Here is a 27,658-nt window from a genome sequence, read left to right as displayed (position 1 = left end):
GCGACTTTAAAACCGAGCGGAGGCCAGAGATAGCCGGAATTACCCTCCACACCACATACACACACACACACACAGAGAGAGAGAGTTGGCAGCTGTCCATCCCCACTCTTGAGTCCCGATGGCACGCACGCTGGGGCTGTCACAAAGAAAGGGAGAGGAATTGAGTGCCAGCCTGAGAAAGGCGAAGCTGCCTCTCTAAAGCATTTTGGTGGCTTTGTAAGTTTGGGGGAAAGGGCGGCGGTGTCAATCAAGAATTATATCCAGAATACCCCAAGTGTTACAACTTACCGTATTTGCCGGCGTATGAGATGACTTTTTTGCCCTGAAAATATGCCTCCAAGTGGGGGGTCGTCTTATACGGCAGTAGTATATAACAAAAAACTATATTTTGAGTGGAAATGTTGGGGGCTCGTCTTATACGCCCAGTCGTCTTATACACCGGCAAATACGGTAGGTTTTTTTTTTCTAGGGATTTAAAATATCTAGGGCTGTCTTGAGAAACATGGACTGAGGGAAGAAAGCATGTGTTCTGTTAAGAAAATTCAGGATGCTTCTTTAATTACTGGTTATAGTGCCCTAATTGCATGGTTCTGTATAATAGATCTTAGTTTATAGGCAGCTTTCTGGGGCATGTTATTATTATTATTATTATTATTATTACACTTACCTACAGTTGCTTGCTTCTTTGATTCTAAGCAGTATATTCAAAGACAGTATTGATCAGGATAGACAGGATAACTTGAAATCGGTGCTCCCATATTATTTAAAAAACCCAGTATAATGCAGGTAGTTCTCAATCGATGACCAGAATTAAGCTCAAAATTTCCATTGTTAAGTGAGGCAGTTGTTACGTTAGTTTTGCCTCATTTTATGATCTTTTTTTTTTTGCCACAATTGTATCCCTGCAGTTGTTAAGTTAGTAACACTGTTGTTAAGTGAATCTGGCTTCCCCATTGACTTTGCTGATCGGAAGGTTGCAAAAGGTGATCACATGACCCCAGGACATCATAAATATGAATTAGTTGCCAAGAGTCAGAATTTTGATCACGTGACCAGAGGGATGCTACGATGGTTGTGTGAAAAATGTTCACAAGTCACTTTTTCCAGTGCCATTGTAACTTTGAACGATCACTAAATGAATTGTTGTAAGTCAAGGACTATCTGTAACTAAAACAGTAAATCTAAATTCCCAATTTAAATATGAAAAATAAAAAAGCTAAAATGTATTAAACACAGAATTGCTAGTTTTCAGTAATCTCTGAAGGTCTTCGTGAACAGCCAGGTTTTCGCCTGCTTCCAAAAGTCCATGAAGATGAGGACTGAACTATTCTGAAGAAAAAAGAGCTGCTGTGGAGAACATCTTCTCCTGCCATGTTGTGTCATGTTTGGATGAAACAGGCAGAAACAGAGGTGTTACTCAGCAGGTTCTGACCAGTTCTGGAGAACCGGTAGTGGAAATTTTGAGTAGTTCTGAGAACTGGCAAATACCACCTCTGACTGGCCCTGCCCCCATCTATTCTCTGCCTCCCGAGTCCCAGCTGATCGGCTGGGTCTTCTTTTGTTGCCCTGCACAGGAGAATGGAGCTGGAAAGCAGGTTAGTGGGGTGGGGAGGGAATGAGATTTTGCAGTATCCTTCCCCTGGAGTGGGGAGGGAATGGGGATTTTACAGTGTCCTTCCCATGTCACGCCCACCAAGCCACGCCTGCCACGCCATGCCCACCACGCCACACCGTGCCCACCAAGCCACGCCCACAGAACCAGTAGTAAAAAAAATTGAATCCTACCACTGGGCAAAAAGTATTCGATAAAAATGGCCTTATTAAGAATTCTGCAGTGCTTCCACCTCATTCTTATCCTTTATTCAGATTAACTGCTAAATTGCAGGGAAATAATAGGCTTAGGGGAGAACAACAGAAATGGTTGTGAGATAAATTGTTTTTTTTTATAATCTTTCAACATTTATAGGATTATTCTTTTTCTAAGAAACTCTGAAAATCAAGAAAATTGTTTTGGTTCAGGTAGCAACATTCCTGTTTTCAAACTGTCCTGTAGTGAGGCTGCTTCCTTTTGGGGAAGGGTACTCTGATATACTCCACAGTGCAAAAACGTTATTCTTTTGATTCCTTTGGTCTCTCAGTTTTGTGATAGTTGAGTCAAAAAGTGGCAGCACTAGTTGTCTTGAGTGAGCTTGAAAACTAAATAGGGTCAAGCTTGGTTAATGCTTACATAGGAAGTGCCATCCTGAAAGAAGCCTCTTTAAAAAAAAACACTTTGGTATTGTATCCAAGAACAATACCTGCCAGAAGTAGAGTACAATTCAGAAGCGACTTACTGATTTTACACTAAGATTCTGAGAAGAAAGGAGTTTGTGTTAGTACCACTGTGCTTCATCAGCATCCATTTGGTGAAAGAGTAGATTATCGGGCACAGCAACAAACAAACAAGCAGGTTGATTGTAGCTAAGATTAATTTGACATAATTGCTGAAATTTCATAAACTGCAACCATGGCTTTCACATGTAAATAATGCATTTTGATGAGTGGATTGTAGGAGCAGTCTTGAAATTCAGTTGATCTGCAAAGTTACACATGTTTAATAATGGGAATATGTGACATTTGTCTAAAGTTCAGGTTTTTTATTGTTCTAAAATTCTGACTTGTATCTTGTGTACCGAGGAGTCTCCTTAGCAGTGAGTTGAAAGAATGCATCATTTGAGAGGATTAGCAGAATCTACATTGAATGATATTTCTAAACATTTGAGAGGGAATGTATTTTACACTCCTAAATTTGTAGATTACAGAAAAACTTAGAATAATAGCCAGCAGCTGTCAGAATGATGCACACTAATGATATGCATTCAATATGTAACATTTTTATTCAAATAGGTTTTGTTACATAATTATAATCTTTAGTACAGGACTCTAAAAAAGATAGCTGAGCATTATTCCCATGCTGCAAATAGAGAGCTGAGATGTGAGGGAGAAAATGGCTCGCCCAAGACAGAAGAAAAACTGAGAACCTTAAGACGAAATTCATAGCTCATATTGTATCACATCTTATCCTATTACTATGGAATAATAAAGTCCATGTGTTGTTGAATTTCTAGGCTTAAAATCAAAAATGTCCACATAAAGTTAAATGCTAATGGTTTTATAAGTTGTTGTTCTGTATTCTTTGGCAAGGAAACGTTCTAGATGGTGGTGTTATATCAATGTTTTGAATAGAATAGTCTATACATTTCAAATGTTAATTCCTGATTTTTTAAAATAACAATGTTTATGATTTTTTTTAAAAAAATCCTGCTAGAATTCATGAAAATATATGCTTTTGAAAAAATATTTCAAAAGAAATACACAAAAGTGAAGAGACATTGAAGCATTCCCTGTGTTATATAACCTAATCGATTATTGATACCTTCACATTATATCTAAATTGGTTGCAATAAACATTCCAATAATTTTGATCAAGTGGTTTAAGGCACCAGCTAGAAAGCAAGGAGATCATGAATTCTAGTCCAGTTTTATCCATGAAAGGCAGTTGGGTTTTTTGGGGCCAGTCATTCTCTGTCAATCCAACCCACCTCACAGGGTTGTTGAGGGGAAGGAGTATTAGTTTTGTTTGCCGTGTTGAGTTATTTTATAAAAATAATAAAGCCGTGATATAAATAAATAAATTAAAAATAGTTTTAAGAAGAGTGTGCTAATGTTCTGTTTTGCTGAGCACTATATTGGTAGTAGTAAAGTAAATCCTTCTGGTGTTCTAATTATTCAGTTTATTGTGTGAGCGTGAAAATGAAAGAACCCAGCACTTTGTTATTAATAGACATTTATTTGGCTTTCTTCCACTGTTAACTGGATTGAAAGATGGACCTGCTGTTCAGTTTGCAACTAAGGTTGGCATTGGAGAACATTATTAAAATGGCTTTTATGTATAATTCATCCAGTTTCACTGGAAAACAGGTTCAGTCAAATGCAAAGTGAAGTGCGCTTTCATGAATAAACCCAACACTCTTTGGTTCCAAATCCCTGTTCTTTATTGTATATGAACAAATTGCGAAGGACGACTGACAGGTTCTTGGTACTCTCTGCATTGTGGTCTGTTGTGCTTTATGCAGACCTTTTGCCAATTCCATTCATTGGGAAGCCTTCCTGTTGCATCTGTCAGATATGTTCCTTGTAGTCATTCTTGATTATCTTATTTTGCTGATGGGCAGAATGATTCTTTCTATTTTGCATTGCCAATCTGCCCTTATTTTGTGTCTCCAAAGAATGAAAAATGCAAAGTGTGACTTTGAGCAATGCAAATTATAGCCCTGTATTTCAAGGTCATAAGCCACATTTTTATTTTTTTCCCTTCAGCTTGAGTTTTCAGTGGTTCAGTTGCAGAGGGATCCCTTTCTTCATCATTGAATAGCTTAACCTCTTTTTACAGTCTGTATTAGGAAATAATTTTATGATAGGCAATCCAGACTAACCTTTTCAGAAGGCTGCTGATAAGCAACAATCCATTCTTTGTATCTTCTTCATACTAAATCTAATGAATATACCAGACATATACTGTGAATCTCAGAAGGTAAAGCAGCTTTCCAGGTATTTTTTGATCCACAGCCGAAGAATTAGTCAAGACCAAACGCTCTCATTTTTTTCATTGTAGAAATTTAATTTTAGAACTTTGTATTCATTTGTTCAATTTACATAACCCCCCAACTCTGGTGTTTTACAACTAAGTATAAAAAACACACAAGAATAACAAAAGCTTGACAGAATAACTGAGGACAACCATTTTTATCATTGTATAGTCCCATGATGGTGAACCTATGTGGGCACACATGCCACAAGTGGCACGCAGAGCCATTTATGCCGCCACGCAGAGCCGCAGGCAAACGTACCTCACTGCGCATGCGCGTGCCTCACAGCTGATTTTTCTGCTAGTTTCAGGCCTTTTTCGGCCTCCCAGAGGCTTGGAAAAAGCCTCTCCAAGGCTTTTCAGGCCGAATAGGTCTGTTTTGTCACTTCCTGTAATGTGATGAAACAGGCATATTATTTGGCCTGAGAAGCCTTGTAGAGGCTTTTTTCCAAGCCTCTGGGAGGCCGAAAAAGGCTTCAAACCAGCTGAAAAATCAGCTGTGAGGTGCAGTGCAGATAAGGGGGTGGCATGGGGAGGATTGCGCGTGCATGCGCAGGGGGCATGGGGAGGGGCACATTGCATTCTGGGTGCTGGCACGCGTATGCGCGCGCGCTAACGTGCATGCAATTTTTGGCACAGGAGCCCAAAAAGGTTAGCCACCACTGGTATAGTCTATTCAAAAATCTTTCATTTTGAATAGGATCAGCTCATGTTGTAGCCCAGTGCTTGGAGAGAAACTAGATTTTCATGGCTTTACAGAGGGCCAGCAGGATGGGGGCCATTCAAACTTCAGGGAAATAATGGTCCATGACAAAAAAGGCTCTTGTTCCTGGGTCCCACCAGGTTGTTTCAAAGAAGGGAACTCCCCTACCCCACCAGATTTCATGGGACAAGACAGGCCAATGAAAGTCCAGCAGTTCCACAAATAACCAGGAATTCCATGAGGATTTCATAAGTGCTAACAGCACCTTGAGTTGTACCCAGAAATTTATAGGGAGCTAGTACAGCTTCTGTATGTACAGACTTGCACCCATAAAACACAGATCTATCTGTACAAGAGCCATAAGTACCATCTATTCTTCCATTGGGGGGGTAAAATCCTCCTAAATTATGTACCAGTTCTGTCTTTTGGACTGACCCCATCTAGAACTAAAGGAGAGTTCCCAGATTAGGGACACCTCCATACCCACAGGTACTTAGGTGTTGTTGTTTTTTGATTGAGTCAAAGCTTTGTTTTTCCCTATAGGCACCAGCGATACTAGGGAGGAATCTTGGCAGTATCACTTGGACATCCTAGGGTGGAGATCTATAGCTGGTTGTCACTAGGAGATTAATGATACCTGTCAAAGCATATAGTCATCACATTACAGAATTAAAGAATGGATCATTAAGAGAGGAGAAGCAGCAACTTGTCTGTTGAGAAAGTGGGAAATGTGAGAAATTCAAAATAATCCCATCTTTATTTTGTTTAATAATGTAAGAGGGCAGAGAGGAACCCCAACCAGCTGGGTTGTTAGAATCCATTAAGTCCTTATTCTTGGAGTTCTGGCTCTTACTGGTATAATTGTCTGACAGAGGAAAGAAGGTTATAAAATCTTAAATGGGAATCTTGGCAGCCAGTTAGGATCCACACTTGTGCTGCTCTCCCATATATTTATATAGCTATATAACTATGCTAATAGTTATTTAGCTATATAAATATATGGGAGCATGGAGAAAAACTCATGAGCCTCGGTGCTGTGCCTGATCAGCTGATTAATAACTTTCCTGTTTCAGAAAATTTGATTAATAGCATTTAGACATGTGCCAAAGTTTTGATTCTGAAACATGTTAAGTTCAAAATAAGCTGATTCAACTATTCTGGAACTGCTTCAGGTTTCAGGAAACTGTTTTAGTCTTGAAACACCTCCAGAATTATCATTTGTTTTGAATTTAAAATGGAACATTTCAAATGAAAACCATTTTATAATTTTAAAAATAATTCTGATTTCAGCCTTCTGAACACAGGCCTTTAACTGGTTGTGATTAAACCTTGTGCTCAAAGGTGACACGTGAAAAACTTGGGGAAATACCAATATAGTTTGGTTCTCTGTTTGAAAGTGGAGCCTGACCATTTTCCCTTCTCAGGCAGTATTTTCAGAAATTTTTAAATTAAATTCATTTTAAATTAGATTTTTTTAAAAACTACATAACTAGGTTTACGATACTGAGATTGAGAACCTTATTTTTTTAGCTCTTAACCCTGGTTTGACAATATTTCCAATCCTTTTAGATGTCCATTTTTTATTGTTTTACCATAATTTTTAAATGAAATTCACCATTTGGAAGATATTTATTTTTGATAAAGAATTTTTCTTCTCTATATATCAGGTGTGAAAGACCAGTTCAACAGGTGAAGGTTCAATTAAACTGATTTATTGCTAAAATGCCTATGCATAGAAATCTTCTCAGCTAACAGTTAGCACCTGCTTGGAGTTAAATAACGATCAACAGAATTCAAAAAGGAGGGGGTGGATATAGTTTGCTTGTGACTAGGCAAGGATTCTAGGCTGTTTTCTCTTTTAACTCCAGACTCCAGACTGCCACTCCTTCTCCTACATTATACTTCAATTTAAGGAGTTCTGTAAAAATCCTCATTAGGAATTTACTGGGGGGAAAAACACTGTGTTAAATTAAAGATGTTCACACCAGATTGATAATTATGTGTGTGAGACCTTCTATCCTGAAATAGGATTTCAGTCTAGAATCTAAGCACTCAAATAGGTAGGTCTCCAAAAATTATGTTCCAAAAATAATATTCTACACTTATTAATATCTGGGGCATAAATTGTGATGAACTACTTTTTTCTTTCTGTTTCATATGGTTATCTTTATTATAAAGTTGATTGTGGGTTTTTTTTCCTTTTGGCTCCTATTTGCTTATTTCATTTTTAGCCTGCTTGGTCCTATTTGTCTCTTAAAAGTTATTGTAGTAACATGGAACAGTTGCCTTGGACTTGGCATAAATTTCACTATTTCAGTCTGTGCATTTTCTTTTGATTATCTTCTGAGATGCTGTAATAATGCAATAACCAGAGTTATATCCCTTGATATAGCTCTTCCCTTTTGTCTCTATAACTGGATTTACATAAGCAGAAGCTCTCCCTTGGTGTGCAGACTCCTAATAAATATGTATGTAGAGTGCACACACATGCTTTAAAAAAAATAAACTGTGGGCATATGTATATAGAATTCAATATCTCATGAGTTTATTCAGACATTTGCAAGGTATATGATAAATTAGAAGCAAGGATTTATGTTTGTTTGCATATTTTTCCTGTAGATCCTCCAATATTTCAGCAAGCAAGGAGTGGTATAGTAGTACATTTTAGTACAATATTTTTATTAGAACTGTGCAGTTATTTATTTATCAAAACTTGTATGCCGTTCATCTTGCCCAAAGTGATTCTGGGTTTGGATTTAATCTTTAATCTGGATTTGAAGAGCAGAAGATAATCTACATCTTGTGTGATCCCATTCATCACTCTTCTTGGCAGATCAAACTGTGCCTTTCCTGGGATTACCCAAGGCAGAAAAAAAAAATCATGTTTGGTTTAAGGTCCTGCTGTGAGGAGCAACATGTACACCATTTTGCTGTATACAGTTGCTACACGTTGCTGCACAGATTACAGATTGTTGTACAGAACTATTTTTAGGTTCCAAGGAGCAATAGGACACAAGTTTATTTAAAAGTATCCAGCTGGAAATCAGGAGACTGTGAGTTCTAGTCCTGCTTTAGGCACAAAGCCAGTTGGTTGTTTTTGAGCCAGTCACTCTCAACCCAAAGAAGGCAGCAACATTTTCCTCAAAAGTATTGCCAAGAAAGCTGAAGGGGTTGTCCAAGCAGGTTCCAGGAGTTAAGGCTGACTGAAAGGGATACTCTCCCCAATAAAAAGCAAGATGTGCAAGCATTTTAAAACTTAGCAAGTAATTGTTCTTATTTTTAAATGCCGCTCCATTTCCAAAGACTGCAAGACAAAAATAAATAAAAAATAAAAGCATCACAAAGTTGGTAACATAAACCAGGCCGTGTTGCATCACCATTCAGATAGCAGAATCTTCAAGCATCCCAAAATACTTCTCTGAAGGGTAATATTTTTACATCTCTTTAAAAATACAATATCTTCTTGAAAACTGGATCCTTTTCGGCCCCACTTATTTCAGACTGTGATGGCTGCTGAATGAAACTTCAAATGCCATTCCCAGATTTCAGAGTGAACAAGGGGATAACAACAGTTGAATTTAAGGGCAAGCTACCTTAGCTTCAGACCTGAGCAAGCTAAGGAGCTCTCATTGATCTTTGTTGGCATTCTTTGTCTCTAGCAATCTAGATCTTCAGCTTCCCTGAGGAAGCTACCTGGGATATATGAAGCTAGCTCTGGACCTTCTTGTATCCATGGGAGGAACCATGGTGAATATTTTTACCTCAGGTTTTTAGAATGTTCTCCTCATGGGCACTGCATCTTATCTCATGGTAACCAGTTTTCCTGGACCTGCAAAATATTTTTCTCTTCAAAAGCGTTCTTTGGATCATTCTCTACTCTTATGATCATTCAATTTTTGCAAACCTAACTAGTAGCTGATTTCCACAGATCTGTTTCAGCTTGCAGGATTTGGCATTGCCTTATTGGGTAATCCTATAATGAGAACAGATGGCTGCCCTTCCAGTGGTCATTTATATACAGTAGTGTGACTCCCTTTCTTTTTATCGTCTCCTGCTTTTAAATCATTAAACAAAGGCGCTGTCCTTCCCCACCAATTCTGAAATTCTACGCACAAAAGAACAGATTCTCCCCTAGTAACTGCTTTAAATGCCCTTTGAAAAGCTTATTTGAGTCATGTTTCTTGGGGGAGTATTTGAAATTGTCAGAGATAAACTGCTAGAATTTTCTACCTTGTTCTTTATAATATTATTAATCAAAAAAGCTTTTGCAACTTGAGAAGCTTTCTTTATATTTACTTCTGTCATCAACTGAATGATGATTGTAGCTAGGACTGTATAAATCTTGGCTGGGCTTTATAGTCTGATTGGATTCTAGTTTCATCCTTGTCCTGTTCCATGGAATACAACTAAGCTATTTATATAGCTATTTATATATACTGCCAGGTAAAGTAATTCCAAGAGGAATGGTTGGTAACCATAAGTTCAGAATAGCTTTCCCTCATCATCTGTATGATATTTTTGAAGAGATTCTACTCATGGGATGAGTTTAGCTTTTCCTACCACTTGTCAGAATCAACATATGGTTGCTACTGGTATCTGACAATTATTTTCTTCTTGCTCCATGAACAGCAGTTAAATCTCTAGTGGTTTTAGTTACATTGGGAGACTGGCACAGAAAAACAGTTACAAAGATACTTTTCCACAGTACCTTTAACTTGTCAGGGAACAGATTGTGGGAGACATATTCCTAGCATATCTGAAAAACATCTGGTTGGGAAAGGTATTCCACAGCTTATAGTTCATGTGAAAATTTTCAGACATATACTTTTTTAAATTATGTCTTTCTGTTTCATGTGGGAAATTCTGTGAAATTCAAGTTACACATTCAGCCAAATGTTTGGTACTTGGGTTAAAGTTTTACTTTTTTGTAGTTACGCTAAATAATCCTAAGATGCAATGAAAATTTTAATCCATATGTAGAATTAGATCATAAATATTAATATTTTATGTTTCAATTATCATCCCACACTTTAGTACTATATGCTTGTGTTTTAAAAATGAGAAGTCTTACTGTGATCCACAAATGATTAAACAATATTTCATTTTATTTTTGTACTGTTTATTTCTACCATAAGAAAACCTCTAGTGCCTATTTTGTAGTGCATATATATATATATCTTCTGAGAAGAAAGCCCCAGAGTTAGAACTGGATGCAGAATCTGCAACTTTTAAATTGCATATTCCCAATATTTCATGCCAGATCATATTTGGCTACAATTGTTAGTGCTGTCGCTACTGCATGGCCAATGGTAGGGACAAAAGAGTTTTCTAGTATTATATCTGGAATGATAAGAGAGTTATATGTATACCCACTTTAGTGTCATTCCTATAAGATACATATTGTCTGGTAGAATAAAATAAATAAGATATGGAAGTTGAATCAAAACAATTTTGTAGGATATCCCAAGAATAATTCATAAAGGTACTTCATATAGAATTATCAAGGAATTTTCCCAGTCTGTGAAATAAGGCATATGTCACTTTGTTTTCTGCCTAAAATAAAACAAAAAGAAGTCTATCACCTAAATCCAAATTTCCCCATTAAATTTAAAAAAATATCCATGATGCTTTTTTTTTCTTTTCTTAAAATTCAGAGTTGCCATGACAGCTCACCTGGATGTCTTTTCCACATTCTAGCTTGCTAAAACAATGATTGTAACTGGATGTTGGGAAGAAAAATAAATTAAGGGAAGCCAATAAATTTCATATTGTATTTCTTAACTGGTATATTTTATATATAGTATGTGGACCTGGTTTAAAGAGTCATGGCTGAAAGGCATAGATTCTTCTTTAAATTTCTCCACCTCAAATATGATATAATAGTTAGATTTCAGTTTTTGTCTTACAGACATTTGTCATGCACACACACTTTCTTATACTATTTTTAGGCCTTTGATTAATATTTTGATTCAGACATATCATTTGATATAGATGTGAATTATTGCTGATTTAAAGTATTTTTGAGTAGGCAAGTATGGACCAGAAGGACACTGAAATGCATTCTTCAAAAGAGGCAGTGCTTCAAAGACTTATCTATTTTATGCTCAGGAACAGTTCTGGAAAGAAAGATTGGTTGAGCATTCCTGCCTCCTTGGTATTGTTTTCTTGCAGGCTGGCTGAAAGCCTCAAATTATGGCAGTAGCCGGAAATAAATGCGGTCAAAATATACTGATTGGGTCTCAATTTCTGCTTCTTAAAGAGAGATTGCAGCAACGCACCTTGCAAGTTTAGGATGGAATGAGTAAGATAATTGAATTAAATGTACATAAATGAGCGCTTTACAAATGATAAATAATTAATATCATAAAGAGAGAAGTGGGCTATGATACTGCCTTGCCATAGGTCTACTTCTTCCCTAGAAAAGTATTGCTTTTAGCAACCGGGGCAGATTAAATTGTTGGCATTAAGTACTTTAGGTTAATTGTGCTCAGTAGTGTTTATTTACATATGCTTGTTCGAATTGAGAATTGAGGGATTTGTACTGTTGGGAGTACTATATTTCAAGATCCCTGAATTCATGCAGCAAAATCAATCACCACTTGGATTTTTCTGTCTCTCAGTAGTGTCCATTGAAAGATACTCAGGCGGCTTCCATTGAGTTGAAAAACTGAACTGTTTTCTTTTTGCCCCATTCAATCTGGCTTAAACTGTTGGCTCTCCTGAGCCGATTTACTTACCATCCACATTATCCTTATAGTTTATCAGCAGATGTTGGGCATTGCAAGGAAGACCTTACAGGCTATTTGATTGTGAGGATGCAAACTAAGCATATTAACACCTTCAAAATGCCATTGGATGGTTCTTTGCTAGTATTGTATGTCTTTCCACCTTTTGTGATGCCTGATAATAAATTAATTGTGTTTTCAAAGAACGCTGTCAAGGGAACAAAGCAATCCATAGCACCATCTGCTACCAGCATGTCTGTGCGGTGGTGGGAGTTTTGCATCTCCATTATTCAGGATCGTTGGCAGACCCCAGTGCTGCCAGCAGCCCTTTTCTTCAAAGATAACAACAGCTAGGGTATTACTGGTAGATCAGTGGGGAAAATGGTTTTGTCATGCCAAGGCTGGGGCATTACCAAATCAGGAGTAAGCATATTGAAGCATTTTGAAAGGAATGGTGCAGGGGGAAAAAATGCAGATGAAAATGGTAAAAATTTCTGGCCATGCCTTTTATGAAGGCTATTAAATTATAATGCTTTTATTATAATAAATAGTTTCAATCTGTCCTGAAGGAACCATTTTGAGGCTAAATGTAGGAACCATAAGAGAACAATGTTAGTATACAATTTGCATATTAAAATTATTACAAGTTTCTTTGAAAAACATTAAATCAATGTAATGTCATAATACGAAAATATAACCTGTAGAGGATAAAATCATAATAGTCTTATGGAGAGAATATGGATACCTGCTTTTATTTTCCTCATTATTTTCCATTCATGCTGAAATTTTCTATTATCTAGCTCAGCGGACAAAATTATACAACGCAATATATATTTATAATAACAATGTTTGGAAATATTTGAGAAATTTACCATAGTAACTACTTATTGACCATAGTAGCTACTATTCTCCTGAAAACAGAATTCATTTGAAAACAAATCAAATGGCTGACATGTGAATAGCTCATATTGCTCCAGTTTCAAGGCTAATCCCTAGATCAGAACTGGGCATTTTATGGCTCCCAAAACCACATCTGATACTTTGGCTGTCCCTGTCCCACTCCCGTGAGGTCAATCAGAAATTTGAAATCAGCTGTAAATAAATGTACTGCAGGGGAGAGGAGAAGAAGCCAAGTTGGGTCTGGCTATGCACAGTCACCATGTGCTCCTTCAGTCAACTGGCAGCCGTGGGAAGATGAGAAGAGAAAGTGCTCACCTGTGGCCTGCAGCAGCTTGATGAATTGAGATAACGGAGTTTGAGGACATCAGGTTACATTGGTTCAACCCTACATAACAGTCTCATTGACTGGCCCCTTGGGAAAATTAATTGCCCATCCCTGCCCTTCATGAAGAAAAGCAGGAAGCAACCTATATTTCCTCCATATATTCTGAAACTAAATCAAGGTAGCATTTGAAGATCCATAATCCATAATAATACTCTCTGTCTGATATAGGCAGGCTAATGTCTCCAGTTTTAAGAAGGCCATAGTTGTTTTTAAAACAACCCACATATGCAGTGCCCTCCACCTTCACAAAGAGACAGGTGTCCTTTCCATTATTTGGAAAGAATGTGAGAAAAATCTACTGGCACTAAGTTGTCTATATATATAATAACACAAGAATTTTAATCGGTACTCTATTTTAAATGAAAAACCTATCTATCTGCTATCTATCTGTCTATCTGTTTTTCATTTAAAATAAGAGTACTGATTGAAATTATTGTGTTATTATTTCAACCTTCTTAGCTAATCAGAGTCATTGCTCCAGAAATTCTAATTTCAAACACTCCTAGCTGCAGCTAGCATGACCCTTGGCAAAGGAGTGTGGGATTGGTTATCTAAAACATCTGGAGGACAAGATGTTTCATTCTCCCATTTGAAGTGCACATAATACTTGACTGTCTGATTTGATTTCAGAATAATAACTCCATAGAGCACAAGATCCGTGATATGCTTTTACATGGCAAAATCCTACTTACTTGAAATGAAATTAGCTAATAAATCAATAGAAAAGGTTGAGGTTGTCAAGCAAAAGTTTTAAAAATAAGAACATAAATCTGGAGGCTGCTTCAATATTTTTTCTGCCTTAGTACATAACCATCAGTTGGGCCACTAGGATGATAACTACCTGCTGTTGATAATTCATAATTCATGTGATTTGTGCACAGGAAACAATACACTCCATTGCTCATGGTATGCTTGTCTGTACTTACAATACTGTTTGAAGAAAGCCTAACATTTCCTAGGATGTCATAATAAGGAAACTGTACATTTTATGATAAAAAATGATAGTTTTATCAGGTGGTTTGTTTTTTCAGTGTTCATTAATAGGATACTGTGTTTAAAATTTGGCCCTCTTATCTTTTAATGCTGCTTTTCTTGTCTCTAGAGAATGGGCTTTGGTTAGACATATAAGATCACCTCATTAGTTGGAAATGTTTAATTTTTATCTTTAGCTATTTTTAAACTAATGTTTTAAACTGATTCCAACTGAGTAAATCTGTGCACTATATTTGTACTACTTTTAAACCCTGTGAGTTGTTATGGATTTGTTGGTTCCTTCTCACAGCCCTCATTTTATCATACTTCCTAGTTGAAACCTATCAACCTAAGCAATATGAAACTCGGTTCTATTTTAATTTTATGAACTATTTGAAGTATCTCTGAAAATAATTCTCCTTGATCTGATGCCCTCCAAAGCTACTGGAATCCTCCAGTTTGGTGATTTGGGGGTGGAAATCAAGTCAATGTTTATTATAGTCAAAGACCAGAGACCAGTGCAATTTAAAAACACTCAAGGAATATCCTGTTAAAAATTCTAGAATATAATAATAAATAACAGATAAAATCTATATTAAAATCACAATTTGTCATCCAATCTGTCAGTTGCACATGAGCAAAAGACACCATGCCCCAACTGTAATATAATATCAATCCTTAAACTATGAGGACCATAGTAATTAAATACTAAAATGGGGGTGGAAAATGGTAGTGAAACTAGATGATCAGGCTGAGCCCGAGGGCAGAGTCAAACACACCATCAGTTTGGAATCCCCATGTTTCCATAAGAGAGCTAAGTCCCACCTCCTGTAAATTCTGTTGATTCTTATCTGGCACCAATTTGCCTTGACCATTAGTTGTTCAGATTCTTGTGTATAGGTAGCATGTCTCAGCCAGTCCTTGAATATTGAAGATTTGTCCTGAAATGAATACAAATTCCAGCTCCTTTGTCGAGCAATGGTGGTTTATTCATTAGCTCAGCAAACAACAAATATTCTTCTCTGACAAGAAAGGCTAAAAGCCAGGCAAGGTTAGAGTTGGGTTTGAATTTGCTCCCTTTCCTTTTATTACCATTATCATGAGACATACCCCACCACACCCAGGCTTATACGCAGTTCTAATTTTGGCCACACCTAACTCATTATCCCTAAATGCTATTAACCCTATAACATATCTACATCCCTACCCTATTCCAACCCTCATTAACTGATCCCCACCTGGTGCCACCTTCACCATGTTTTTACCTAAGGCTTAATTACCATCTATATGTACCCCAACCCCCTTTAACAATAGGCACCACATCAATACATGAAAAGAGCCATTTCCAGCAGCCCCGCAGTTGCTTCAGAATCCATCCTCAGCTCTGCTGAGTCATTCCAAAGCCATCGGCCAGCACATAAGCAGAAATACAGATCCAGCAGCAGCAGAGATAAGGTGACATGGCCAGCTGATTTACTGCGAGGCATATTCGGAGCTGACGGGCTCTGAGTGAACTTGGAGCCCGACAGCATGAAATAAACGTGTAGTACTTTTGAACCCTATCCTGGCTCCTGGTTCTTGTGCCTGATAGAAACACAAGAAAACCAAGAAGTATTGCTTTAGCAGAGCTTCAGCTGTACTGCAGTTGTGATTGAGGGAACAAGGCAGCCAAACATAAAGAAATGCAATCTTATTCCCTTCACTGCTTTCCAAAAACATAGTTTACTCATAACAATATCCATAGATAATATATTGGAAGAGGTTAAGGGCTTCTTTTCTTTTTCATTCTCCTATTCACAAAGCTGTTTGGACTCTTAAGTTCCCTCAGTGAAGGCATTGATTCCTTATGATCTAGGATGGATGAATTATACAGTTCTTGAGGTGTAAGAAGTGTTTTTGATTAATTGCTGTGCATCTAATATCAAAGAATGATTTATTATCCAATTGAACTATTCTTTTTCCTTAAAAAAAAACCCTCTCTCTCTCCTTTCAGCCAAGAAGACTTGTGCAGAGTCTGATTTTACCTGCAACAATGGCCACTGCATCCCATCCAGATGGAAGTGCGATGGGGAAGAGGAATGTTCAGATGGATCAGATGAATCTGAATCAATGTGCAGTGAGTATTCTTGCTATGCATTTCTGGAATCTGACTTTGTAATAATTTTGAAAGCGACTGATGCAGGGGTCGGCAACCTTAAACACTCAAAGAGACATTTGGACCCATTTCCCACAGAAAAGAAACACCGGGAGCTGCAAAGGTCCTAACTGGAAGCCCCCCATTCAATTCTGGAGCCGTCCGGAAGTCCGCTTCCCCCACCATAGAGTCTCCTCCTAGCACAGCATCCTTTTTTCTCTACCTGTCCTAACTGAAAGTCCTATCAATTGTTCAGCTGACCAGAAAATCCATCCCTTGCCATAGAATTTCCTCCTGGCATGCCGTGCTTTTCCCCTCTCTAACCAGAAGCTTCTCTCAAAATTGAGGTGTTGACTTGTGACAGGGAGCCGGAACAGAGGGATGAAAGAGCCTCATGCGGCTCCAGAGCTGCGGGTTGCCGACTACTGAACTAGTGAAACAGATGACAGACATACTTATATGCACACTACCCTTAAGCAACGAGAAAGTAACTTCTACTGAAGTAGTAGAAGCACATTTCAGGTGTGCACCTACCTATCCATATGGATATTCACTCCCCAAGCTGTTCACTTTCAAGCTAGCAGTATTATGTAAAGTGCAAAAAAGCAGTAAAAACTGTAACCAGAAGAAATTAAATAATGAGATAATTAAAAAAAGGATGTGTAGCTAAATCTAGTTTAACACCAGTACTCTCCACTGTGCCTCTCTGTACTCTTTTATCTTTATAAGCCAGCCTTGCTTTTATCACATCCATCCATGGCTGCATACATTGCATTATGTTCTTTAAATTTCTATTTTCTTTTTTACCATTTCATCAGCCCCATCCAGCCACCACTGCTTGATCTTCTCCTTCTTCTCAGTCCATTAACACTTCCTTCATGTATCTGTTTTGCAGTTCTATGCTTTCTATATAACTAAATCATCTCAGTATACTTTTTTCATACTGGTCACTCACCTGTATTCAGTCCACATATGTTCAGCTCCCATTCATTCTTGAGCCTATTGCTTCTTGTTTTACTGCCCACACACCATTGCATTCAAATTACTTCTAGCCATTCCCATTTCATGTGTATGTATTAGTGTGGGCAGAAGCATGCTCTTATGCATAGCCATTTATTCTGCTATTTATTATTATGTGCAGGCAGTACTCATTCCTCACAACAAACTATGTGCTGCCCACTACCTTTCTACCTTTGGCACATCTTAGATTTTCTCCATCAATTTCCTCATCTTTAGAAAACATTTTATCACATTTCTTCTATTTGGTCTAAATTATCCCCATTTATATATAGCCTTCAATCTATTTCCATTTTCTGGGTTATGCCAAACTAATCTTTGGTACATTAATTTTCTCTCTCTCCCTCCCTCTCTCCCTCCCTCCCCCCACCCCATGTAAATGGATATAGAAAATTTCATACACACACACACACACACACATTTTTCTGTGCCACTTAGTAGTGTAATGTTTTTCTCTCTGTTCCAAGTAACTCCTATAATCCGATGTCTATATTCTATTTATTCTGTTGGAAAATTAGTTTAGGTTCAGTTACTTTTTTGATACAGAATTGGTACTTCCTCATCCTGCAGTTCTATTTTCATTCTATTTTCTTTCATTCAGTTTCTTTTATTTCATGTCTGTTACCCTCTATTACCCACTTTTGATATTAACTAATAGTCTCTTTCATCATTATAACCCTCAGGATTCTTGAATTCATCCACTAATTCTCTTAATTAAAAAATACAACCAATAATGCTTTGAGATTTATACTACCATTGGATTATTGTTTCAGAAATATTTCCTTAGCTAATCAGAGAAACAGAATGACCATGGGCATGCAAAAATGCAGTTGAGAGTAGGAGCAACTTCTGACTTCCTGCTCATTTCTTCCAACGTCCATTTCCTGCCCATCCTTCTGAGGTTGGTAAAATGAGGACCCAAATTGTTGAGGGTAATATGCTGACTCTGTAAACCAGGGGTGTCCAACCTTGGCAACTTTGACTTCAATTCCCAGAATTCCTCAGCCAGCAAAGCTGGCTGAGGAATTCTGGGAGTTGAAGTCCACAAGTCTTAAAGTTGCCAAGGTTGGACACCCCTGCTGTAAACTGCTTAGAGAGGGCTGTGAAAGCACTGTGAAGCAGTGTGTAAGCCTAAGTGCTATTGCTATTTCCTCAATGATTTTCCTTGTAGAAAGCTGGCAGGGAGTGTTGGAAATTACAATCGTATGACTGTGCCTGGCCACAGCAGCCCTGAAACAACCACAGCTTTACCAAATTTCAATCCCATGGATTTTGGACTCTCATTTGATGTAGGAGGTAACCAAGCTGAGCTTGAGGGAGGGGACAAACATATCATCAGTCATCAATCTTTTCACACCCACAAGAGATCTAAGTCCAGCCCACCTTGAATTCCAGTGACTTTTATCTACCACTAATTTGCTTGGGCCCTTAGTAGTTCAGATTCTTGTAAAGAGCTTAAGTTTGCAAGCTTAAAGTTGCAATAAATTTTTATACACATTTGAACTGCCTGGATCTTATGACCCATGGGGGCACAGTAGTTAGAGTCCAGTATTGCAGGCTATTTCTGCTGCCTACCGGCTGCCTGCAATTTGGCAGTTCAAATCTCACCAGGCTCAAGGTTGACTCAGCCTTCCATCCTTCCGAGGTGGGTAAAACGAGGACCCAAATTGTTGACTCTGTAAACCTCTTAGAGAGGGCTGTAAAGCACTGTAAAGCACTATATAAGTCTAAGTGCTATTGCTATCTCCTGAGTTTCCAGGTGCTTGACATTTGAAATACGTTGATTCAAAACTTGTTGCCCTATAGTGCACCGATTGAAGGTTACAATCAGACACAAGAGTTTTAGTAGCATATACATTCTACATATGTTAAGTATAAATAGGCTTATATTTAAACCATATATTCAAAATCATCAGACTTTTTTAGATCCTTGTCAGTCATCATTATAAGGAGCCTCTGTTTAGAGTGCAGCTCTGCTGCAGCCAGCTGCCTACAATTTGGCAGTTCAAATCTCACCAGGCTCAAGGTTGACTCAGCCTTCCATCCTTCCAAGGTGGGTAAAATGAGGACCCAGATTGTTGGGGACAATATGCTGACTCTGTAAACCACTTAGAGAGGGCTTTAAAACACTACAAAGTGGTATATAAGTCTAAGTGCTATTGCTATTGCATGTTTTTGAGTCTATAAATCATCCAGTCATCTTAGCTGTACTCTTTTGTGCCTTATTCCCACTCATCTATTAGTATCACCTAGCAGAATAATTTTCTCTAGATTATATTCCTCCAGAACATTGAACAATTTCACCTTTCTTCCCCCCCCCCTCACTCCCCCAGAAATATCTCATTCTTCTGTTATCATTATTCACTGGAGCATAATGTGTAGCTATTGCTGATCTTCATACAGATGCACAGCAGCCCATGTAACATTCATACTTTCTGACATTAATTTTAGCTCTTTAATTTATAATTAAATCTATATTTCACTTCGGTACATGTAGTCATGCTACATAAGATCAGCGCATTTTCATTCAGGTGTACTATGACCATCCTTTCCTTTAGTTTCATGGACACATAGCACATCTATTTTTTAAGTCATTTTTAAAAATTAATTCATGCACTTTATCTGCATGGTATGGTTGAGTCCAAAAATATGGAACTCCTGCCCTCTGAGGTTCCCCCTTAGATTCAAATGGCCCTCACCTTACTAGTATTTCAAAGGGCCCTGAAGACATGGCTGTTCACCCAGACCTTTGATGAGAATAATTGACGTGATGCTCCATTCCCCTTTTTTTTCTTCCTTTGTTCCCATCCGTGTTTGTTTTCCCTGCCATCCGTGCTCCTTTATTTTGTGTTGGGAATTTTTTTGTGCGGGTTTTTTTTCTTTGTTTCTTTGTTTTATTCCTAGTTTTAAATGTTTTTGACAATTTGTAAACCACCCAGATAGTGGAGTTGGATGACCTATATCAACTTACAACAGTTCGCTTAATGACCATTTGAAGTTACAATGGCACTGAAAAAACATTTGTGACTGTTTATGACTGTTGCAGCATCCCCATTCAGATGCTTGACAACTGATTCATATTTATGACTGATGCAATGTCCTGGGTCCTGTGATCCCCTCTTGAGACCAGGAGTGGGATTCAAATTTTTTAACAACCGGTTCTGTGGGCATGGCTTAGTTGGTGGGTGTGGCTTGGTGGACATGTGACTGGGTGGACGTGGCTTGGTGGCCATGTTATTGGCTGGGCGTGGCCAACTCAATATCACTCACATCGAGGCACGCATCTCTTCACCTGGCCTCTTGTGACTGTGGGGATGCTGCAACAGTCGTAAATGTGAAAAATGGTCATAAGTCACTTTTTTCAGTGCCATTGTAACTTTGAATGGTCACTCCACACAAGCAAAGTACCAGCAAAGGAGGGGGGGGAAACTCCAGAGACGTTCCTAAGACAGGAAGTCTAGTCCTGCCAAGAATGTAAAAAGGGTTAATGGAGAGGCAGTTTCTGTAAGCAACACCAGAATGTTTCTTTCCTGCCTTCCTTACAGGATTAGGCCAGTAATTTCTTCTAACAACCGGTTCTCCAAACTGCTTAGAATGTTAACAACCGGTTCTAGCAAATAGGTGCAAACTGGTAGAATCCCACCCCTGCTTGAGACCATTTGACAAGCAAAGTCAGTGGGGAAACCACTTAATAACCGTGCTACTAATTTAACAATTGCAGTGATTCACTTAACAAATGTGGCAAAAAAAGGTTGTAAAATGGGGCAAAACTCACTTTACAAATTTCTCACTTAGCCACATACATTTTAGGCTCAAGTGTAGTCGTAAGTTAAGGACTAACTGTATTATGGTTAGGCATAATCAGCTAGATGTGTACACTGGATTTGGCAATTTTTATCTACCTATAAAGTCCTTCTCAAGGACCTGGGATAGACAGATGTTGTTTGATGGTGTTAAAAGTTATTGTTACAGGATGTAAGCTGTTCCAGGTAAGACTGCCTTTTGCAATTGACTGATGTGATTTTTGTCAATGCAGATGGTGTTCAAGTGCTCCAGTTGTTTTAGGATTGCACCCAATAGGATTGTCTATTACTATTGGTGCTACCTTTGCTTTCTTTTGCCACAAAAGTCCCAGAGCACTTTATTTGTTCTCTTACTCTATCTATTTTGTGATTCCACCTGCTATTGCTTGCAGGCAAATGGTATTTCTTGCGGATATTCCAAAGCACCACTGTTACTATTTTGTCCTGCCATTGTTTGTAATCAATCTGCGTGATCTCCTGGTAGTTGCTAACTAGGAAGCCGGTGGTTTCTTCAACGTCTTTTCAGGGGTGGCACTTGCTGTCTGTTGGGGTTTTTCTCTATTCTGTTGAACAGCAGTTCTATTTCAGCTGATATTTTCCATGCACCTTCACATTGTCCATATAAATTAGTTGGGATAGCCTAGCATATGTTTTAGATGTGTTTAACTGTGGTGTGACTTGTTCAGTATTGTTGACAGAGAAATCAATTAAATGACAAGTAGTGGTGATAGAGAGTCTCTTTTAAAGATTCCTCTCTTGATATTAATCTATCCCTTTCTATCACCATTGACCAGCAACTGTGTCTTCCATTGTGCCATTGATCTCTGCACAAAGCTTTTGATGTTTGTACTGACTCTTGTTATTTCTAGACACTTTGTTATCAATCATGTGGCAGAAAGTTGAATGCCTTCTTGTCATCAATCCAAGCTACATTCAAGTCGGTCTGCCTTTTCTTTTATTTTTTTAAAAAGCTTATTCACTTCCTCTATCCAAGCTGCATTCTTGTTTTATTTATTTGGGTTGTTCCATAGCTGTTCCCAAAACTGCACAGTTTCTTCTTTGTCAGATGTTGATTGGTTCAACAGGAATCTCTTCACGGATAGAAATGTTTCTGATTCAACTGTAATGGGAGATTCTGCTAATAGTGTGCAATTCTAGCTTTGCAGCTGATGATCTCAGCTTTGGCTGTTATTTTGCTGTTGTATTATTTCTAGTGTTTCCTTGATCTTTCTTGTTTCTCGGTGGTGTTACTTGCTCAAGTGTTCTTTGGTTCTGCTCTTCAACTTCTTTTGTTTCATCTGCTCTAGCTTGTTTGCATCTGATTATACCATGCTGATCTTATTTTACAATCTCACTTTTCTGGTTTGTTGATTTTTTTTTTCCATTGAGAGTATTCAGTTACACTGCAGAGCTATGCTGTGCGTTATAGTTGGTTTATTTCTTACACTGAGCTGGTGCTTATATTTATACAGTACCAGCTGGATACCTGTGCTTCACGATGACACTATGTGGATTGGGCTATGGAGGAGAACAAAGAAGTAACTATCTGCTGTTGCAAATCCAGTCCGGTGAAGAGAGGATATTTGAAAAGAATGCACCAGTTTCTGAAAGAACACCGTCCAGAATTAGAAATAACAGAGCAGAAACTAGCAGATCAACATTAATGACGTGAAATAAAGTATTCACAGAAGTAGAACTGGAAGAACCACAAAGGTCTAACCCAAGTGAAGTAGCCGAAACCTGGCCAAAAGTAGTTTAGATTGTAGAGGAAAAGCAGAAGGAGTCAGCAGTAAAAGAAGCCAGCATTGCTAGTGAACCATTTTCATTCCCAAACCAGACAACCCCTCTGACTTCTCCTCAGAAAGAACTCAGTCATCTAATTTTTTTTTTAAAAGGAAGTATTAAAGCAAAGACTAACTGAGCATCTAGAACAGTAGAAAAAGAATAAGATTACCAGCATTGAAGCTTGTTACAAAAAAATAGCTAGTACAAGTATTAAAAATGCCAATCTATATATATAAAAGCCAAGTACCACTCACTCATCACGAAATCTCCAGAACCGTAAAGCCTACAAACTTGAAATTTAGCACGTGTGTTCCTCTTGGCTTCTAGGTGCTCACTAAGAAAGGATTTTTCGAAATGACCATCAGATCATTACTATTTCTTAATACAGTAATTAACACGGCCTGATGCTAAGCAGTTCTACTCCCCCTCCCCACCTGAAAAGAACTCTGTTCCAACTACCAATTGCCTCACAAGGTTGCAGAACAGCAGTAGGTAGCATTCTTCACCATCACACTCCATTACCGTGTAGCTGTAAAAGTCAGCAGCAGACAGGGTCTTCTTGAGAGGACCCTTGGTCTTGGCATCACACTGAGACATATTGATGTCATAGCCATTTTCTCCATCGCAGAACATCAGAGGGTACTGGAGAGCTCAGGAGCGGTTTTGGGCTCCTTACAGTACTAAACGTCAGTACCTCACCAAAATGTCTACACCTTCCACCTATGGAACTGCTTCTGGACTCAAGGCGGCGGGAGCGATATTCCCTTATGTGTTTTAATGACCGACCACCACTGAGCCAACGGATTGTGAGCTGGGTTTTTCAGTCTTCATATATTTGCAATGGGTAAACAACTTTTCTTCCAGTAGTCCTGCAGATACTTCTCTGGTTGCTCAGTAAACAGTCCTGTAGCCCAGTAGATGTCCAGGAATTCCAAGAGCTAACATTGTAGTTGTTCACCTAGGCAGTGACCAATCCAGTATGGATTTCTGTAAATTACACCTCACCATATAGGTAGTCCTCAACTTACAACCATTTGAAGTTACCGTGGCACTGAAAAAAAGTGACTTATGACCATTTTTCTCACTTATGACTGCTGCAGCATTAAGGAATCAAAGTTTGGACACTTGGCAACTGGCATGTATTTATGATGGTTGCAGTGTCCAATGGTCATGTGACAAGCAAAGTCAATGAAGAAGCCAGTTCATTGAACAACTATGTTACTAACTTAACCAACTAAAATGATTCATTTAACGACTGTGGCAAGAAAGATCGTAAAATGGGCAAAATTGACTTAAAAGCTGTTTTGCCTAGAAATGGGCAATTTGGGCTCAATTGTGGTTGGAAGTCGAGGATTATCCATATTGTTTATGGGAGAGATGCTGTCTGGCTCCTCATGATAATTGAACCTCTGGCATAGCTCTCATCTTCCGAAGAGCAGAAAATTTCCACAATCACATCAAGATAATGTGTCACTGGAGGATTATTATAATCATCATCATCATCACATTTGAGATGCTCCGTCAAGGCTTTCTCATAATGTTTTTTTTAAAAAATAATACAGAAAAGATGTAGACAAGGCTAGTTAGTATGTCACAAAGGAAAGCAAGATGAAGTTATACCTCATTTTTCATGGTGTTTGTGCAAAATAAGATCTCCAAACTATATTCTCCATGTCACACAGATCTCAAAGATAATCTTGTCAACAGTAAAGAAAAAAAATGAAATCCATCTTTAAGCCACGCCTTTATTAGGATAACCTAGAGGCCATAATAACTATGCAAACTTGCCTGTATAACTTCCCGAATTCTCATTACTGTAATGGTATAAAATATAAAATGCAAAGCTCATAAACTTTTAGCTGCCCTTTCTTTTTTTTTCATTTTATTCAATATACAAGTGACAGCCTTCAAAGATTTGACTCTGCAGCAAATCACCCCTGGGATACCTGGCAATACCTGTACCATCAGCAGTAGAAAATGGAAATGAATTCTGGTGTAACCTCTTCCCCTGTACTGTGCAAGGATATCCATAGAGAGTATTATCTGAAGAGAGTTACATTTTGTAAAATAAACACAATTAGGTTTTGGAATTTTTGTTTCTTTCTTTTCAAACCAAACCAAACAAAATGCCATTCTATTTTATTCCCAGAAGTTTGCTTTGAAATTAAAATTACTTGAGCTTTTGTGCCCTCCCCCAGCAAAACAAAAAACAAAAAAACCCTGTATTTCTCGATGATGGCTAATATCAAAGCCTTTCAATCTCCCAAGGTTAGATCCAACTCATTATTTTGGAATTACTGTTTTCACACTTCACACTGCCTTTTATATTTCTCTATCTAAACACTATCATCTAGTTAAGGGATCTCTCTCTCTCTCTCTCTCACACACACACACACACACACACACACATCACATCACATCGCTTGGCAGATTTGGCAACTCTTGAGAGAATGGCCTTTTCACAATGCTAATTGTCCTGGTGGAATAGAAAATCAAGTTCTCTGTTAGAATTTGGCAGAACAAAGGAAGCAAGGTTGCCGCTTTCAGAACAATAATGCTTGTAAATAGTGAGTGACACAGGAACTAAATTTAGTAAATTTCCCCAGTAGTAGAGCCATTCACAAATGTGATTTTATTGCAGATCACCAAGAAAAACTTCATTTTGCTTCAGTTTCTTTCACTGTTTTGTAATTCCCATCCTAGGGGACAATTCACTCATTTCCCATTGATCTGGAACATTGCAAAGTCATTAAATATTCACCAGTGCTGACTAGTAGGGACCTTAACCTAAGGAAATTAAAATTTAAATATTAGGAAATACCCAAAGGTGATAACGTAGGAGTGTTTGAGTGCATGTAAATTTATTTTTAGTGGAAAATGATTTTATTATCTGCTGCTGAACTCTGTAGGCTTAATAACAAAATTGTAATGTTGGCATGTGAAATATAATTTGATTGGAACCTTATCTAAATCTGCATACACTTTGTAGATGGGGCAAAGAAGAGATTTTCAAAATATATTCCCCTCAAATGGCAGGACAGTAGTGGCAATTTTGATAGAACAATTACAGATAATCCTCAAATTCCGATCATAATTGAGTCCCATAATTACGGCATGTCGTGGGTTATCATGTCACCTGACACAATTTTACAACATTTTGCAGTAGTTGTTAAGTGAACCCATTGATCACTATGAGGTGATTTTTGCTAGAAACTGGAAGTAAAACCCTAGTTTCTGGCAAAAAATGTTGATTGCAGTCATGTGACTATGAGATCCTGCAAATAGCCATGAATGCAGGCTTGTTGTTGAGTGCCCACAATGTAATTATGTGATCATGGGAGTAGGATGGACATCAGAATTTTGGAACTGGGTCATGAAATAGTTCTTTGGGAGGGAGGGTCTATCTTAACTTCAAACAGTTGCTGAATGAGTGGTCATAAGTTGAGGACTATGTATACACTGCAATCTGTTATTTATTTGTAACATACTGTCTCTGTTGTGTTTATAATATTTGTGATATAATATCTATATCACACATTTATTTCTATAAATATAAGTCAAATTTATATCCCTCCTATCTCACCTAAGTGACCCTGAGGAGTTATGACTGCATCAAAATAATTCTACCCAAATTTTAAGGGTGCAAAGCTGAAGGGTTATCAATTGTAATGCTCATGTCATTGAGGTTTGAGTGACAGCTACAGATGATTTTGAAAACTGCCATGAGTCTGGCACAAAGGAAGCAGCATGAGCTTAGTGATGTAGCACAGCTGGCTTAGTACACTTGTTCCTTTGAGACAAAAGGTGATATGTTGCCTGCTGAAAAAAAACAAAAAACCAAACCTGAGTTTGAGCAGCTATCAATATTGACTTCATTGTATGTGTCAGCAGATTATCTCAGTTGCAATCATCTGACTTTCGTTTAGGAGCTTAAGGTAGCTTACATAATGCTCCATCCTCCTATTTTTATCCTGTTATAATCCTATTAGATGCATTGGACTGAGAGGAAGTGCTTGGTCCAAATCATCTCATGAGTTTTTATGGCTGAGGCAGGACTGGAATCTCCTCACACCTAATCCAGCACTTTAACCCAGATACTCTACTGGTTCTCATGAGGTCACTGCAAGATGGGCTATTCAGAATACATGACACTGACATCCAACACTGGGAAAATCCCTGCCCCTTCTGCTGCTTTCTTAGCTATGCTTGATAGCAAAACAACGGTTGTTTCAGCCAGTAATGCAGCTAGCTGTAAAAAACGAAGAATTGGCGAGTGGTGCAGTTAACATGCAAACAGTAGTAACGTGACAGTGGGTGTGCAACATTAGAAGCCTGAAGGGATAATCATGGCAGTGCAGGCTCCAGAATGAATGGTTTCTTCTCATCAGCTGATTGCTACTCAATTGAAATCTGCAGTGAGCTGAACACGAACTGACATCTAATCTGTGTGATCAACAATAGATTGGCAAGCATTTCTTACTCTCAGTTGTCTAATAATAGCAACAGTCAAAATGCTTTTTGTTCTCTCCCTCTCTTATAAATGAAATTACGGGCACAGCATGTTCCTTATGTCCACTAACCTCAGGCTATTCTATTTTTGTACCTGG

At 38.1% G+C, this 27,658-nt stretch overlaps 1 protein-coding gene across 1 annotated transcript in view; it reads left to right on the top strand.

Moving 5' to 3' along the window:
- Nucleotides 1-27,658, top strand: part of LRP8 (LDL receptor related protein 8) — a 225,944-nt gene that overhangs the window by 126,816 nt on the left and 71,470 nt on the right. Inside the window, exon 3 of the mRNA XM_026665894.2 lies at nucleotides 16,306-16,428. Within this exon, the coding sequence (XP_026521679.2) occupies nucleotides 16,306-16,428 (123 nt within the window). The remainder of the gene's footprint in view (nucleotides 1-16,305; nucleotides 16,429-27,658) is intronic.

This window comes from Notechis scutatus, chromosome 3, assembly GCF_049901735.1.
Source record: "Notechis scutatus isolate UNSWTSFEM ecotype Mainland chromosome 3, rNotScu1.2, whole genome shotgun sequence".
Classification (NCBI taxonomy): domain Eukaryota; kingdom Metazoa; phylum Chordata; class Lepidosauria; order Squamata; family Elapidae; genus Notechis; species Notechis scutatus.
This window is presented reverse-complemented; position numbering and strand designations above follow the sequence as displayed.